The sequence below is a fragment of the Cervus elaphus genome, chromosome 30, assembly GCF_910594005.1.
Source record: "Cervus elaphus chromosome 30, mCerEla1.1, whole genome shotgun sequence".
Lineage (NCBI taxonomy): Eukaryota > Metazoa > Chordata > Mammalia > Artiodactyla > Cervidae > Cervus > Cervus elaphus.
Window position 1 is genome coordinate 17226611 of NC_057844.1, and position 16799 is coordinate 17243409.

At 45.1% G+C, this 16799-nt stretch overlaps 1 protein-coding gene across 6 annotated transcripts in view; it reads right to left on the reverse strand.

The window, feature by feature from the left end:
• Nucleotides 1–209: 209 nt before the first annotated feature.
• Nucleotides 210–16799, reverse strand: part of RUBCNL (rubicon like autophagy enhancer) — a 39010-nt gene continuing 22420 nt past the window's right edge. For all 6 annotated transcript variants that reach the window (XM_043892136.1, XM_043892141.1, XM_043892140.1 and 3 more), the window contains exons 5-14: nt 16652–16753; nt 16135–16195; nt 15217–15349; nt 13460–13605; nt 11667–11731; nt 7577–7815; nt 6271–6332; nt 3409–3562; nt 2125–2215; nt 210–637 (exon numbers count right to left, since the gene is read on the reverse strand). In XM_043892136.1, the coding sequence (XP_043748071.1) occupies nt 525–637; nt 2125–2215; nt 3409–3562; nt 6271–6332; nt 7577–7815; nt 11667–11731; nt 13460–13605; nt 15217–15349; nt 16135–16195; nt 16652–16753 (1166 nt within the window). In that variant the 3' untranslated portion in view covers nt 210–524. The remainder of the gene's footprint in view (nt 638–2124; nt 2216–3408; nt 3563–6270; nt 6333–7576; nt 7816–11666; nt 11732–13459; nt 13606–15216; nt 15350–16134; nt 16196–16651; nt 16754–16799) is intronic.

The window sequence follows — 16799 nt, forward strand, 5'->3', positions numbered from 1 at the left end:
CCTGCAATCAGGTCTCTCAAGAGGCAAGTCAGGTGGTCAGGATTCCCAGCTCTTTCAGAATTTTCCACAGTTTATTGTGATTCACATAGTCAAAGGCTTTGGCATAGTCAATAAAGCAGAAACAGATGTTTTTCTGGAACTCTCTTGCTTTTTCAATGATCCAGCGTATATTGGCAATTTGATCTCTGGTTCCTCTGCCTTTTCTAAAACCAGCTTGAACATCTGGAAGTTCATGATTCATGTATTGCTGAAGACTGGCTTGGAGAATTTTGAGCATTACTTTACTAGTGTGTGAGATGAGTGCAATTGTGCGGTAGTTTGAGCATTCTTTGGCACCAGTAACAACTTTACTCTTAATAACAAAGAATCCACAGTCTCCAAAAATATTAAATATATATAATAAAGAGAATATTGGTCATCTTTTTTCTTAATAGACAATAGTCAAAACAATGTTATCAACAGGAGACACAAGCGATATGATCGTAAGGCATGTTGCATGGTCTTTCTCGCTATAGTCAAGTACATCATGTCGCTGCAGAGGGCAGACTTTCCAGAAGTCTTCTCCTCGCTGTGATCCTCGCACACCGGGGGCACTTGGAGGACTGGAAGCACTGCTTGTGAAAGCAAGCTCTGCATGCTGCAAGCAAGGAGGAGAGCCGTCAGCAAATGGGTAACTGGTTTCTCCAATATGTAATAGACGCTCATCCCCAGCCTGGGGAGAGAGGACCTGAAGACAGGAGGACTTGTCCCCAGCAGGTCATGAGGATGGGCCTCCCTGGTGGGTCAGTGGTAAAGAATCCACTTGCCAATGCAAGAGACACGGGTTCCATCCCTGCATTGGGAAGATACCCTGGAGAAGGAAATGGCAACCTGCTCCATATTCTTGCCTGAGGAATCCCATAGACAGAGGAGCCTGGTAGGCTACAGTTCATGACATCACAAAGACCCAGACACGACTTAGCAACTAAACAAAAACAACAACAAGGCCATGAGGACCAGTGAAACAGGCCGAGAGAGCTTGGGCAGCAGACTGCAGTGCCTCCCAGATCCACTCAAACACCATCCATCGCGGGTGCCGGGAGAGCTGGTGGCTGATGGCTCAGGAGGCGACATCCCTTCTCTGGAAATGGCCCCAACCAGACAGAGCTGCCTCGATCAAGGTTACGCCCCCTTGCTGGTCCCAGGCCACATCCAGTGACTGGTCAATATGAGGTCTAAAGGCCTGGCTGGCTCTCTGTCCCTAATTTGGGAAAATGCTGAAAATCCACCCCAGCTCTAGAGTCCCCTGAGAGATGCACTGAGACTTCATGGTAACCATACCATCTTCAACTTCTTCCTTGGCCCAGGCTGCTGCCTTCATACCCTCGTGGGTGTGGAGCCTGAGAACAAACCCTAGGGCAGCGGTTCGAAAACTTTTGGCACCAGGGACCAGTTTCGTAGAAGATAATTTTTCCATGGGTCAGGGTCAGGGATGGTTTGGGGATGATTCAACTGCATTACATTTATTGTGCATTTTATTTCTATTATTATTACATCAGCTCCACCTCAGATCATCAGGCATTATATCCCAGAGGTTGGGGACCCCTGCAGTGAACTTGGGGTTGACTGTGATTCAATTACAAAACAGGTGCAGCTGTAACTTGCCCTGATGTAGAAGAACTGGGGGATAGGCCAAACAGGGCCACCTCCTATCTCTGAACCCTGTTCCCTGAGACATCATCCTTTATCCCCGCCCCACTCACACCTCCTCCCCGTGCACCCAAAACTTTACCAGCTCCAATTCAACAGAGAAGCACACACTAGCATCATTATACCTTAAGGAAATAACACTATGCTTTAGTTATTAAGCTTAAGTTGATAGCTCAGTTGGTAAAGACTCTGCCTGCAATGCAGGAGACCTGGGTTCAATCCCTGGGTTGGGAAGATCCCATGGAGAAGGGAAAGGCTACCCACTCCAGTATTCAGGCCTAGAGGATTCCATGGGTCCATGGGGTCACAAAGAGTTGGACACGACTGAGCGACTTTCACTTTCAAGCTTAAGTTAATTTTGTGCTTAAGTTAACAAACTTTGTGCTTATGTTATTATACTGCTATTAAGCTTACGGTATTATGGTATTAAGATACCTGAACATCTTCTACACGTTGCAGTCTGAAATGGGAAAATGACAGCTGCACTCCGGCAAAATTCACAGATGAAGCCTTTTCCTTGACACAGCTGTAAGAATAGGAGCCAGAAGTGAGTCTTCACGGGTAACGTTTCTCCCGATGGAGAAACGGAGTTCCACTTTCACAGAACTCTAGAAACACCAGATTTTCACACTCCCCCACCCCAGGTACTGAAATTTGTTATTCTAAAATCCCCTAAATTGGCTGTGGAAGCAACAAGTTTCTGCATTTAAAAGGTTTATATAAATCTGTGAATTGCAATTTTCATAGAAGTCAAAATGAAACGTTCTTCACAGGACAAAAGATAGGCCTAGGCAACATATCATATTTGCAGAAGGCCACTGAATGTCATGGATACAAGTAACAATTAAAAAGCCTGTCTATGTCAGATGAAAGAAAAATTTCAGTTTGGTATTCTATAAGCCAAGATGGTAAACTCCTCTCACTATACAAGAGTTCTAATGATATACAGTTTCAAAAACATCATTTTTTAAGTGTCTGTGATTCCAGCCTCTAGAAGGAATAGAATACTATCTCCTGCCACAATGGATGGATCAGAGCATATGTGCGTCCATTTTGTGTGGACAACTGCATCAGGGTAGTTTGAGGCACCAGAGAAAGATCATGATTTTCAACATGTGTTCTTAAATGATCTCATTTTATTTCTGGGAGCTCCCCTGTAATTCATCAGCCCGTGAAGACACAGAGCTCCTGTCCCACTGGATCCTGAGTCTATGCGGCTGCACTTGGCACATCAGAGCAGACGAGAATGGAAGGAGGCCACTCGCCGGGCTGGGTGCTCAGACCACCAGTCACTTGGCCCAGGCTTGCATTCCAGCAGGACACTCTTGGTCTGGTACTGAACAGCTCTGCACCTCATTTCACTCATCTGTAAATAGTGCAGGGGCTTCCCTGGGGGCTCAGTGGTAAAGAACCAGCCTGCTAATGCAGGAGACGTGGGTTCAATCCATGGACTGGGAAGATCCCCTGGAGAAGGAAATGGCAACCCATTCTAGTACTCTTGCCTGGAAAATCTTATGGACAGAGGAGCCTGGTGGGCCACAGTCCATGAGGTCGCAAAGAGCCGGAAACGACTTAGTGACTAACTACGGCGATGGAAAGTGTTGCTGGCACTTTCCTCAATTTGTGAGGGTAAAGGAGGCAAGTGCAGAACAGCCCACCCAGGATCGGCCGCAGAAAGGACAGCCCAGGGACACACCCGCCGGGGCAAGGAGCTCTCACCTCACAGCTGGCCACGTGCTCGAGGGAAACTTTCAGAATGTCCTTGAGCAAGGGCGCCAGCAGCCCTTTCTTGACCTTGACCATGTCCTCCAGGGAGAACAAGTGGAGTGCCTCCGTCAAGTGTCCTGGAAGCTGCTCAAACTCCTTCAATGTGCTTCCGGAGAGAAAACCAAGAGGAAATCAGAAACTCACCCACACAGGTCGGGGCAGGAACCCGGGACTGGGGAGAAGGGTTTGTTTTTTCCTGGCTCTCAAAACTGAAATTTTTCAACTCAACTTAAAAAAAAAATAGTCCCAGGAACAAGTTAATCTTACTCCCTACTTTATATTTTGCAAATTTTGCTTGGAAGCCAGGAAGTTAAAATTCCGTAAATAATGATTTCAAAAAGCTGAATGAGAAAAGTGTTTCTGACAGCTGCCCATGTACACTTTGAGTGAAAGAAAACTTAAAATTTGGTTCTTGAGTCCTGACAACACGTACTGAGATAATAACAACCACTTTATTCAACTCCAGCTCAATTTCAAGTCCATCAGTGTGACTGATGGATATCTCAGGAGAGTTATTGATGCTATGACTCCTAAATCTCAGGCCCAGCACTGATATTAAGACACAAGCATCCAACTGAGTCAGCAAGATCCCCTGGAGAAGGAAATGGCAACCCACTCCAGTATTCCTGCCTGGGAAATCTTAGGGACAGAGGAACCTGGCGGGCTACAGTCCCACAAGGAATCGGACACGACTAAGCAACAACCACAATCCAAGTGCCTCTAGTTAAAGGTACTTGGATGTCCCAAGGGCATTCAGAACAGTATGTAATCTTCTCCCAGCCCCCCTGATCTCTTTCTGAAACCCCTATGTCAGTCAGCAGCATCACCATGCACTGCATTCCCAAGCCTACACTGCACCTGATGCTCTGGGGATGCTAAACCCAGTTTAATTCTCTGCCCAGCTATGGGTGGTCCTCGCTCACACTATTTCCTCGGCCGAAGGGTCCCTGAACCCTCGCTTTTGCTCTGACTTGCTCTTCAAGCTCTGGCTTTGTCCTTAGGAAGCCTTGTCTGCCGGCCTCCCCACCTTGTCCCTTAAAAACTACGTGCTGCCCTCCCCCATGCCCTCAGGAGCGCGTGCACAGGCACACGCTTTGGCAATGATCTCTCTGTGCTGACTTCCTCCCCAGACTCCCCCGGAACACGTGTCCTGTTGCTTTTTCATCTGAGGCACAGAGTGGATGTTCAAGACATATTTGCAGATGGTAAGAACTGTGGATATTGTTCATGTTACAGAGAAAACTGAGGCCCTGAGGAGAAACTATCTTTTCACCCCAAAGCCAGGAGGTATAGCTCAAGGCCAAATGATTATAAAGGACAAGCTCCTCCCCCAAAAATGTAATTCAGAAGTAGTGCATCATTAAATAAAGATCAGAACTAGAAAGCAGCTTTAAAAGAGAACAAAATTTTTTAAAAACCTATAATCCCAACTGGTAGCTCAGATGCTAAAGAATCTACCTGCAATGCAGGAGACCCTGATTCAATCCCAGAGTTGGAAAGATCCCCTGGAGAAGGGAATGGCAACCATTCCAGTATTCTTGCCTGGAGATTCCCATGGACACACCATGGGGACACAAAGAGTTGGACACAACTGAGAGACTAACATTATGATCTCAGCTATTATAACAAATAATCCTAACTCCTTGAGTAACCTACTTTTCCTCCTCTTAAAAATATCTCTGCTAAATGAATTCATGCCTGGGCCTTTATGGCCATGGCCTCTAAAAGATCATCCTCAGGACATACCTAGGGATGTGGTCAGAGATTCAGCTGAAGCTTAGTGTTTAGGTGTTTTTTTTTTTTTTTTGATAACAAAAGATATTTAAAATGTATTAGGTGTTCAGTAATAGGACAATACTTAAATGAATACCACATCATAGTACAGAATACTATAGACCCTGTAAAAGTCGGCACGCCTCTTTATCAGAGTGTTTTAAAAGGCACTGGTACACCCATGAACACTGCAGCACTAGTCACAATAACCAAAAGAAAGCAACCCAAGGTGGATGGATCGGTCAACAAAAGATGGAATATAGAGACAATGTATGTATATTCAACATCATTCTGCCTTTCAAAGGAAGTACTGACACAGGCCACAGCGTGAGTGAAGCTTGAAGACATGATGCTACATGAAATGCCAGGCACAAAACAATAAACACCGTATGATTCCACTCATATGAGGTACTTAGACTAGTCAAAATCATAGAGACAGAAAAGAGAATGGTGGTTCCCACAGGCTGGAACAGAGGATGGAGAACTACTGTGGGTAAACAGTTTCAGTTCTACAAAGTGAAAAGAGCTCTGTGGATGGATGGTGATGATGGTAGCAACATGAATGTACCTAACCGCTTAACTGTGCACTTAAAAAGGGTTAGGATGGTAACTTTATGTTATGTGTATTTTATCACAACTTAAATACCCTGGAGAAGGGAAAGGCTATCCACTCCAGTATGCTGGCCTGGAGAATTCCATGGACAAAGGAGCCTAGTGGGCTACAGCCCATGGGGTCACAAAAGTTGGGCACAACTGAAAGACTTTCACTTTCATTTTTTTTTCCAAAACAATAATAAAATTCCACTGCCTAGGGTTGTTTTATACTTATACTGGTCCATTCTTCTTAACATGTTAAATTCCCTGGTAGTGAGTAAGAACATTTAGCAACATTCAAGAGAGTGTCTATATCCCCAAGGAGAGGCATGAGATGATCGCTGTGCACTGGTGGAGATGGACCACAAAGCACAGAGGACCAGCAAGAGTGTGGAGGTTATCAGACCTCCCATTCATAACCCAGCCCATCCCAGCCAGCAGTGGTACCTTTCAGCAAACCTGCAGGTCTTCAACAGCTTCTTGATATGAAATAACTGCTCCTGGATTTCCTAATGTGAGAAACCAAACAGGGGGAGGGGGAAAGTGTAATGTGATAAGTAACACTGGAAATGTATAAGTCAAAATTAAATGTTATTTCTAACCTTGAAATGCTACAACTCTAGAAAATAAGCCTTTGAAATGCACAGTCTATAAAGTGGCCCATGACTGAGTCCAGAGATCTACAGAGGGCCCAGGAAGGACCCAGGTCTTGGGGAGTCTAAAGCTTACATGATGTCTGGGGCCTTCTTTTTTAAAAAAAACACCAAACTATGTACAAAAGAAGGAGATTCTGTGATTGGAGACACCATGGATATACCTGGAGGACATTATGCCAAGTGAGTGAAGTCAGACACAGAAAGACAAAAACTGCCTGATCTCATTTATACAGGGAATCTAAAAAAGTCAAGTACATAAAAGCACAGACTATAAGGGTGGATCCTGGAGTGAGGAGGTGGGGAAATGGGGAGATAACTGGTCCAGGACACAGAGTTACAGTTACCTAAGATAAGACCACAGCGTTGGGAAGGAGTTGGACACGAGTTAGCAACTAAACAACAAGGATAAGTCTAGGGATCTCATGTACAGCATGATGAGTATCATTCACGAGACTGTATTAAAAACTGGAAATTTGTTACGAGAGTAAGTTTCAGGTGTTCTCATCACATACACAGACAGGTAACCCTGTGAGGGCATGGATATGTTAATTAGCTTGACGATCAATCATTTCACTGTGTATGTGTACAACAAGTCATCATGTAGTACCCCTTAAACACACACAATTTTTCTTTAAAAGATGGTGGTGGTTGAGTCGCTAAGTTGTGTCCGACTCTTGCATCCCCATGGACTGTAGCCCACTAGGCTCCCCTGTCCCTGGGATTTTCCAGGCAAGAATACTGGAGCGGGGTTGCCATTTCCTTCTCCAGGGGATCTTCTCGACCCGGGGATCTAACCTGGTCTCCAGCACTGCAGGCAGATTCATTACTGACTGAGTTAGCAGGGAAGCCCCATTTAAAAGATAATAAAATTCAGAAGCTAGGTATAAACAAAACTAGGCATAAAGCTAAGATCTGGGTATGGGGCTTTGAAAAGAGCCTAAGCAGGAGGTCTCTGAAGCATAAGCTCCAGCTGCTGGATAGTAAGTCCACCCCTGAAAGGGTCTCTGGATCCCCGGAGCCGGGGGGAGGCGTCCACTTAGTGCCTCAGGGCCCTTTCGGCCGCTGGACTCCCTCCCCCAGGAAAGGTGGCTGCTCACCCTCACTCTGTCCAGTTCCTTGGCCTTCGTGTACAGGCCGTGGCTGACGTGCAGCAGGTTGAAGATGGGCTCATGCCATATGTGGTCCAGCAGGCGTTTGGAGAAGTTGCTGACGTAGTACTTCCGGAAGTCCCACATCCTGAGGATCCGGGCGGGAATGCATGACTCCGAGTACGAGTGGCAGCAGTCGCAGAAGTACTTCCCCAGGTATTCGCAGTACCGGAGCCGCTTCACGAACTCTGCAGGGGTGCACGGGACGATGAGCACCGGCTCACCTGAGGCCAGAAACCCACCCTCGCCCCGCCCTCGCCTCCAATGCCGCCCAAGGTCGAGACTCAAGATGGCCGTTCTCATGCTGCTGAACCCTTGCCGGGGAGAGCAGCAGACACTGGAGGCCCTGAGTCATGGAGGGTCATGAGCTTCACTTTTGTGGAACGGGTGCTGGAAAACAGAACCCTCCCCCAAACACTCCTGGATTTGGAAGATGGGCCTTTAAGCTGACACGTGGCCAACAGAACATGAGATTCAAGGTCTGGGGATTTGGTGGGAGTTCAGACCCAACCTCCTACTTGGCAGGAAGACTCTGACAAGCCCGAATCTCTTCAGGCTAATTGTCCTGAAGCCACAAAAACAGCCCAGAATTGTATTTTGTGATACCACAGGTATGAAAAATGCTTTATAAATGATAACGCACACTATGTATGCTATCGGAAAGTAGTACCCTAAAAGAGTTCCTGTATAAATTCATGAGGAAAAAATAAACAGAAATTGCACAAAGGATGGGAATACATGGGAAGAGAAAACATAACCAGTAAAGATCTGAAAAACATATATGGTGACCACCATCCCCTACACACACACACACACTCTCTCTCTCTCCTTTGGGGACAATCACTTCCTTAGGCAACCTTTCACTCCCAGGCCAATAAGTCTGGATTAAGTTCCCTGGCTATAAAACCCATAGCATTCTTGACTTTCTCTTTCATTAAAAGTATCACCCAGTTATTTACTTGGCTGATGACATCCTGTCAGCAAGCTCCATGAGGGAAGGAGCACATTCCTATCAACGAATCATCTTCACATCTGAACAAACTCTGGGAGGTACTGTAAAAGTTGGTGGAATCATAGTCACACATCTTCTCAGTTTCTGACTCATACTTTCAATATTTACTGAGGCACCAGGATACAGTGGTTAACCGGAGAGATATGGTCCCCACTAGACTTTAGCTGGGAAGATGAGTCATTGAAAGAAAATCATTTCCAACTGTAATGCATGGCAGGCACTATCATTCTACCATGGCAGGCATGGTAGGAAGTTCAGATGGATTTATGCATTTTGTTTTTATTTCTTGAGGTGGAGATGCTCAAAGTCTTACTCTATCCCAGAACACCTATCAAAGGCCAAGGGAACCCTTTCCAGCAAATCTCCTCTTCCTAGGCTTCCACAGGTCAGACCTATGGATGCTCTCACAGCAAAATAAGTGATTCCCAGTCTCAACTGGGCAACTCGCCTTTCTGATTGGGTGAAACCTGATTTTCTAGGCCCTGAGGCCACTCCCTCAAACTTTCTCAGAGGAGTCTGGTTAGGTCCTAGGAGAGCCATCCAATCATTTAACAAATATCTTTCAAGTCCCAACTGTGTGTGAGGCATACTTGTAGGAGCAAGAGATAAAGCAATAGGTAACACAGACCACATATTGATAATATGTATATAATAGGTAACTAATGAGAATCTGCTGTATAGCCCAGAGAACTCTATTCAGTGGTCTGTGCTGACCTAAATGGGAAGGAAATTCGAAAAAGAGGGGATATATGTAAACATATAATGGATTCACTGTGCTGTACAGCAGAAAGTAACGCAAGATTGTAAAGCAAGTATACTTGAATAACAGTCAACTAAAAATAAAACAAACCACGTATCTGTCCTCGTGGAACTTAGAATCTAGTGAGAGACAGATAATAATAAGGAAGATCAATAAGATAGAGTATTTTAGGGAGATAAGGACTTGAATAAAAACAAAAAGGAAGGGGAATATCAAGTGTATGTGTGTGTTTGTGGCCAAGAGGGTGATGAGGTAGAGTTTCTTCCTTGGCCAGCCAAGGAAGACGTGAGAGTGCAGATAGGAAGGAAGGAAAGGAACTGGCCCCGGTTGGGGAGGGCGTGTGGCGTGTCCAGGGGAGGGCATTCCAGGGAGAGAAAAGCACAGATGCAGATCCCTGAGTCAGGAGTGAGCCTGTCACCCTCAAGGACCAGCAGGGAGGCCACGTGGCTTGAGCTCAACACCCGATGGGGCAAGAGCTGGGAGATGAGAGTCGGAGAGTAATGGGCAGTCACAGTGCAGATCACAGTGGCCTCTTCACCAAAGAGAGGGCAGTGTTATGAAGTGACTGTAACAAGTTCTCATCGTAGGCACAGAAACAATGCACGTCCCCCATTTCTGTGCTATATGCTAGGTTCTCACTAGTCATGTGCTTCGTTCATAGTTGTATACGTACGTCATCCCGATCTCCAACCCCCCAAAAAAGAAGGTACAGTCTATTTGTAGGACATACATTAAGTTAACCTTAAATATGTATTCCAATATACATTCAGTTCAGTTCAGTCGCTCAGTCGTGTCCAACTCTTTGTGACCCCATGGACTGCAGCACGCCAGGTTTCCCTGCTTTACCAACTCCCAACTCCTAGAGCTTGCTCAAACTCATGTCCGTTGAGTTGGTAATGCCATCCAACCATCTCATCCTCTGTCATCCCCTTCTCCTCCTGCCTTCAATCTTTCCCAGCATCGGGGTCTTTTCCAGTGAGTCAGTTCTTTGCCTCAGGTGGCCACAGTATTGGAGTTTCAGCTTCAGCTTACAATATACATCAGTTCAGTCGCTCAGTCATGTCCAACTCTTTGTGATCCCATGAACCACAGCACACCAGGCCTCCCTGTCCATCACCAGCTCCCAGGGTCCACCCAAACCCATGTGCATCGAGTCAGTGATGCCATCCAACCATCTCATCCTCCGTCGTCCTCTTCTCCTCCTGCCCTCAATCTTTCCCAGCATCAGGATTAGGTGCAGACAAATACTATTTGCTTGCACTTATGTGAGGTACCAAGAAGAGTCAAATTCATAAGAGTCAGAAAGTACATTGGTAGATGCCAGGGGCTGGGGGTAGGAGGTGGGAGGGGGTGGGGACAGTGTGTTTCAGTTTAGGAAGATGAAAAGTTTGGGAGATGAATGATGGTGAGAGTTGCACAACAATGTGAGTATGCTTAGTGCCACTGAACTGTACAGTTAAATATGGTTCAAAGGGCATGCTTTATCCATACATGACTGGTGTGGATGGACTAGTGAGAGCTGCACCATAAAGAAGGCTGAGCGCCGAAGAATTGATGCCTGCAAACTGTGCTGTTGGAGAAGACTCTTGAGAGTCCCTTGGACTGCAAGGAGATCCAACCAGTCCATCCTAAAGGAGATCAGTCCTGGGTGTTCATTGGAAGGACTGATGCTGAAGCTCCAATACTTTGGCCACCTGATGTGAAGAGCCGACTCGTTGGAAAAGACCCTGATGCTGGGAAAGATTGAAGGTAAAAGGAGAAGAGGGTGGCAGAGGATGAGATGGTTGGATGGCATCACCGACTCAATGGACGTGAATCTGAGCAAACTCAGGGAGATAGTGAAGGACAGGGAAGATTGGCATAATGCAGTCCACAGAATCGCTAAGAGCTGGACGGGACTTAGTGACTCAACAACAACAAGAGTATGGTTTATATTATGTGACTTTCATGACAGTTAAAAAACATTAAAAAAATTAATGATGCAAACTGCCCAACTTTCTTTGGATGTATAGAGAGATAAATAGGAAACCTAAAATTGGTTATCTGGGGGGCTTTTTTACTTATGATATTTAAAAATGTAAGAGTATGGGTATGAAATTATGTAAATTTCATTCATATGCTTATTAATCAAATCACCATTGAATAAAAGATTTGTTGCTGTGTATATTGTCTTGCATGCACTTGAGAGAAATGAACATACCGATATTTATGCTTTAAGGTAAAAATGTCATTGCCTAATAAGTAAGCAACCCAATATCCATACTTACTAGGTTCTATTGGAGTTCCACAGCCAGCACAGAAAAAATTTTGGGCTATTACCACAAGATCCCTCCTGAGGACAGAAAATGATAAGAGTTATATTTCAGAAAAGGCCAACAGAGCATTTTTCACTGATTGGCAGAGAAATTGACATTGGGATGTTTTTCTTAGTTTGAGGGCTTAATTTTATCATTTTTTCATTTGGGAAAGAAATAGAATTTTTCTTTCCCAAGAACAGAGCTTTCTAGTTGAAATCTCTGGGTCTTTTAAAAGCTTTTGCTACCACCAAAGCAGAAGTCAGTATCACAAATAACCGTTCCACCAAAGAGTCTTTAGAGACTTCTCATGGGGCATCACAGAGTTCTCTCTCCTGAGAGAACTAGAAGCATATAATACAGGGGAGGAGGTTCAGGGGGACAAGACACCATCCCCAAACTTGCTTGGGAAGTTTACAAATGGATCCAGGGACATTTAGATAAATATGAGGTATTGTAAGACAATGCTGTCAAAGATTTTTGGTGAAAGGTAGAATATTGAAGTGTTTGCTGTTCAACTGTTAGTGTTGCAATTCCAAAGGGGATTTGGCAATATGGAGGAAGTTGTAACACTTTAATACAGTTTAAGGTCAGCAAAAATGGCCAAGGTAAAAATGCATGGCAAAAATATGTGTGCTTTAGAGAGAACCCAGGGAAATCCCAGAGGAAAGACAATCCAGGTCAAGAGAAGTGACTCCGCCCAAGGCTTGGAGAGGGAACTGTTCTCGCTAAGCAGCCCCAGAGAACTTCCTCATATTCTCCCAAGAGGAAAAAAAAAATAGTCTATAAGGCACCTCTGTGGGGCACAGGCAATAACCATCGCCAGACCCTTCATAACTCTGCAGTTTGCACACTGTATTAAATACCAACCAAGAGGAATGAAAAAAAAAATGCATTTGGTTAAAATATACTTTTGTCTATAATGTCATATACTCTCAGAATAAATAAATTAAACTACTACTTTAAATTATGGGATTCCAAGGTGACTCAGTGGTAAAGAACCCACCTGCCAACGCAGGAAATGCGGGTTCCATCCCTGGGTCAGGAAGATCTCCTGGAGAAGGAAATGGCAACCCACTCCAGTATTCTTGCCTGGAAAATTCCATGGACAGAGGAGCCTGGCAGGCTACAGTCCATGGGGTCACAAAGAGTCAGACATGACCGAGCAACTCAGCACAGCACTACTTTAAATTATTATATATATTTATATATATATATGTATATCCTTTTTGCACCATCTTATTTCTTTGTCTTTTAGAATTTTGTTACTTCTTAGAGAACAGAGGTGTTTTCATTTGCATTCTGTCATGTTTTTTGACTATAAGTTAGTTCAGTTTATAAGAGCTCTCCTCAAGATGAAGTGTTCCTTTAAAAAAATGAATTCACTGACTTTTTATTCCACATTGCCCTAGAAAATAGAGTGGTCTAGTCTTAAAATTACTGTATGATATTTTTAAGGTTCACCATTAGCCACTTAATATGAGCCTGTTTACTTCTCAATTGTTATATAATGTTCATAGTTAAGGAAACATAGTTAAATTCTCAAAGTGTCAAAACTTACAGAGACCAAACGCCCATGGTAAATGGGGTGCCAAGAAAGCTAACTCAGAAAAATGTGCCCAAATTTCTTTTTCCTAAAACAAATTTTCCTTTGTCCCTTGGTGTTTTATTTCTTGCCTTCACCCGTCTCCATGAAGAGACAGAAGGAACCCATCACAGCTTGTGTTCTAACTGGATGGGTGGTCCAAGCAGCAACCTAGACTTACTTGAGTGGTGGGTGAACATTAAATATGATTTGAAACCTAGGGGGCGCCCAGTCTCCAGTCCCTCTGATCCTCGACTTCAGTTTAATTTCCTGGACGACATCTGTGCTGGATTCAAAGTCTTTCTGGACCCGTTCTTCATTTACAACCTGCATAAATAACCCAGAAGAGGATTCAGTTGAGCAACTTAAATAAGCACATTTCAAAAACTGAAATGAAAAGAACGTTCAGATGTGTTCCCAGCATTAACCTTTACCTTGAAAAATAAAAACAGCTTTTAAGTGAGTAAAAGAAGCTGGCCAGAGCCGTCTCTGTGTCTAAAACCCTCTGCAGGAGAACTGCTTCAGACGCCACCCAGCTGAGATCACTCTGCTTGGAATTTTTAGTTAGTTCTTTTGTTTCCAGACTGCGAATTACTGTAAGTAGGTCAGTGTGAACTGGAATGCCTTCCTGCCTAGCAGAAGCCCAAGCCTCACCCTGCCTCGTCAATGGCTGACAGACGCTGTGGATCTGAATCCCCTTCTCCAGGAATTGTTCTCTGCAGACACTGCCCAGCTTGTACAGGTGCAGACCCCACCCCCACCCCGACCATGAAACTTTCCTCTTGGCATCTAAACTCCAGACTTCTCCGATTACCATCCACATCCTCCACAGTTTGGCCGCTTTTGAGCCTTATTTCCCAGGAAGATTAAGATGAACCCTCCCCCAAACATACCCCACTACCCACAAATATGTTCTCCAACTACATCAAATGACTCTGCTCAACAGACACACCACGGGGACTTCCCCGGTGGTCCAGTGGTGAAGTTTCTGTGCTTTTACTGCAGGGGGCACAGGTTCGATCCCTGGTCAGGGAACTAAGATGATGCAGCCAAAAGAACCAAAACCCAGAAGCATTATGCACCTCCCAGTCACTTTTACCCCAGCTGCTCCTTCACCAAGAGTGCTCTTCATACACCCCTGCCTGACCTGCTGCCGCTCTGCCTGGCCTGACACTTGGCTCAAGTCCTGAGATCTCCATTCAGCCTTTGCAAGTTCCCCTGATGACATGGAACACCGCCTTCCCTGCACTTCCGGTGTGCTTTCTCTCCTGCCCCGATTACAGCCTCTGCCACCCCATCCTCTGCCCGCAGTGAGCTGCCTGCTTGGAGGGCAGTGCGCTCCACAAGGGGACCAGCCTGGACTTTCAAATGAGGCAGCCTGGGGGCTCGACTCCCGCTCTACCACTGACCAACCCCACTGAGGGTCTGCAGCTAACACCTTAAACTTAAAATAATGGGCTTCCATGGTGGTCTAGTGGTTAAGAATCCACCTGCCAATGTATGGCACGTGGGTTTGATCCCTGGTCCAGGAAGATTTCACAGGCAACTAAGCCTGTGAGCTGTAACTAGTGAGCCCATGTGCTGCAACAAGAGAAACCACTGCACTAGCCCTGGCCCACCACAACTAGAGAAAAACCTGTGCCTAGCAATGAAGACCCAGCACAGCCATAAATAAATGAGTAAATAAATAAAATTTTTAAAAAATAAAATTAAATTAACAATAGCATCTACCCATAGGAGATATGTGAGGATTAAGACATGAATTGCTGAGCACAGGCCCTGGTACATTACAAACACCCAATAAACATCAGATTCATCCTTGCTTTCGAGTCTCCCCTAACGCCCAGCAGTCATACAAGGAAACACAGAAACCTCTGATGTGGAGATCAGGCAAAATGAGAATTTAAGAACTGAAAATCAAATTCTGTTGAGACTTACTATGGAGCCAGCTTCATCGAGGGAGCCTGCCAGCTGATAATGAACTTCTGCCAGCATCCAGCATTTCTTGAATACGCGGTATAACTCTTTGGCTATCAGCTCAGCAGAATTGAAGTTTGGCTCATGAATGACACTGCAGTGTAAGAGATGCAAACATGGAAAATTATTTTCATAAGAAGTGTGTTAAGGGTCTTTTGCTTCGGGTTTTTAACTATTTCCCCTCTACACTCAAAAAAGCAGAGGTGGTGACACAGCAGACCATATGTGCATCAACCACGCACCAACGGTTATCTTACTTAACTCAATCCCTCCACGTTCCACAGAGCAGCTTGTGTTTATTGAGGGTACCAAGGTGGGGAGGGGTGGTGAGAAGAGGACCGGGTTTAAAGTCAGAAGACTTGGGTTCAAGCCCTCTCTTTTGTGACCCCATGGACTGCAGCCCAGCAGGCTCCTCAGTCCATGGGATTTCCCAGGCAAGAATACTGGAGTTGGTTGCCATTTCCTTCTCCAGGGGATCTTCCCCACCCAGGGATCGAACCCAAGTCTCCTGCATTGGCAGGTGGATTCTTCTCCCCTGAGCCAACTGGGAAGCGGGTCCGCGTTCTCCCGCTGCTATTTAACAGCATGGTGTCCTGATGCACATCTCATCTGAACCTCAGTTTCTACACCCATAAAACTGGGTTTAAAAACCCCTGCCCATCCCACCCATGAGGATTAAATGAGAATGTGTACAAAAGTCTTTCAAACACTCTAAAAACACTGGAGGAACTTTCGTGATGATTGTTTCATTTCTAAACAGTGATCCCTGTTATTAGAACTGGCTGAGTTTGGCCCAAGATGTCAGAGGCCTGATGTCCACAGTGCCTCAGAGGTGATGGCCCAGGGGTCTGTGTGCTGATGAAAGTAGGAGGGAGATACCTCTTAGAGGTGTCGAAGGAACATCCACAGGGCTCTGTGGTATTGGTGAAATCTCCAAGTTCTGTGGGAAAATCAAAGAGAAGGTAATGGAGGGCTTTTAGTCTGTTTCTGTTAATCACAGTCAATTTGATACGAACACAAAACTAGCTGCCTACATCTCAGGACCAATTATTCAAGATCTCCATTCTTCAGGTCCTTTTGCATTTCTGTTATGAGATAACAGCTATTATGAGGCCACAGATGGGATTTTAAAATATGCCCATCTGAAATTTCACCAAAATATAATGGAGGGGGCCAAACAGATATCAGACCCTAATGGTATCTGCTTCTGCATTCAAATCTACATGAGATGAGAGATTAATATCAAGACATCATATTTTTTTTTAACATCAGGGACACAATCTGATTTGGGGAGGGGTTTCCCTGAATGACAGTGTCTTATATTGTGTGTGATAAGTGTCATCAGGTGTGTGGGGGAGGGTGCCTCCATCACAGCCCATGAGTTTCCAAATCTCACCTACAATAACAAAGTCATCAAAGTCACATTTGCAGTCCTCTTCCGTCACCTCAGAGAAAGTAGGTGTTTCAACCACTGGGCTCACCTGTAACACAGCGCAACCTAGAGGAAGAAAGGAAGAAGAAAAAAAGACTGTCTAACCTGCAAC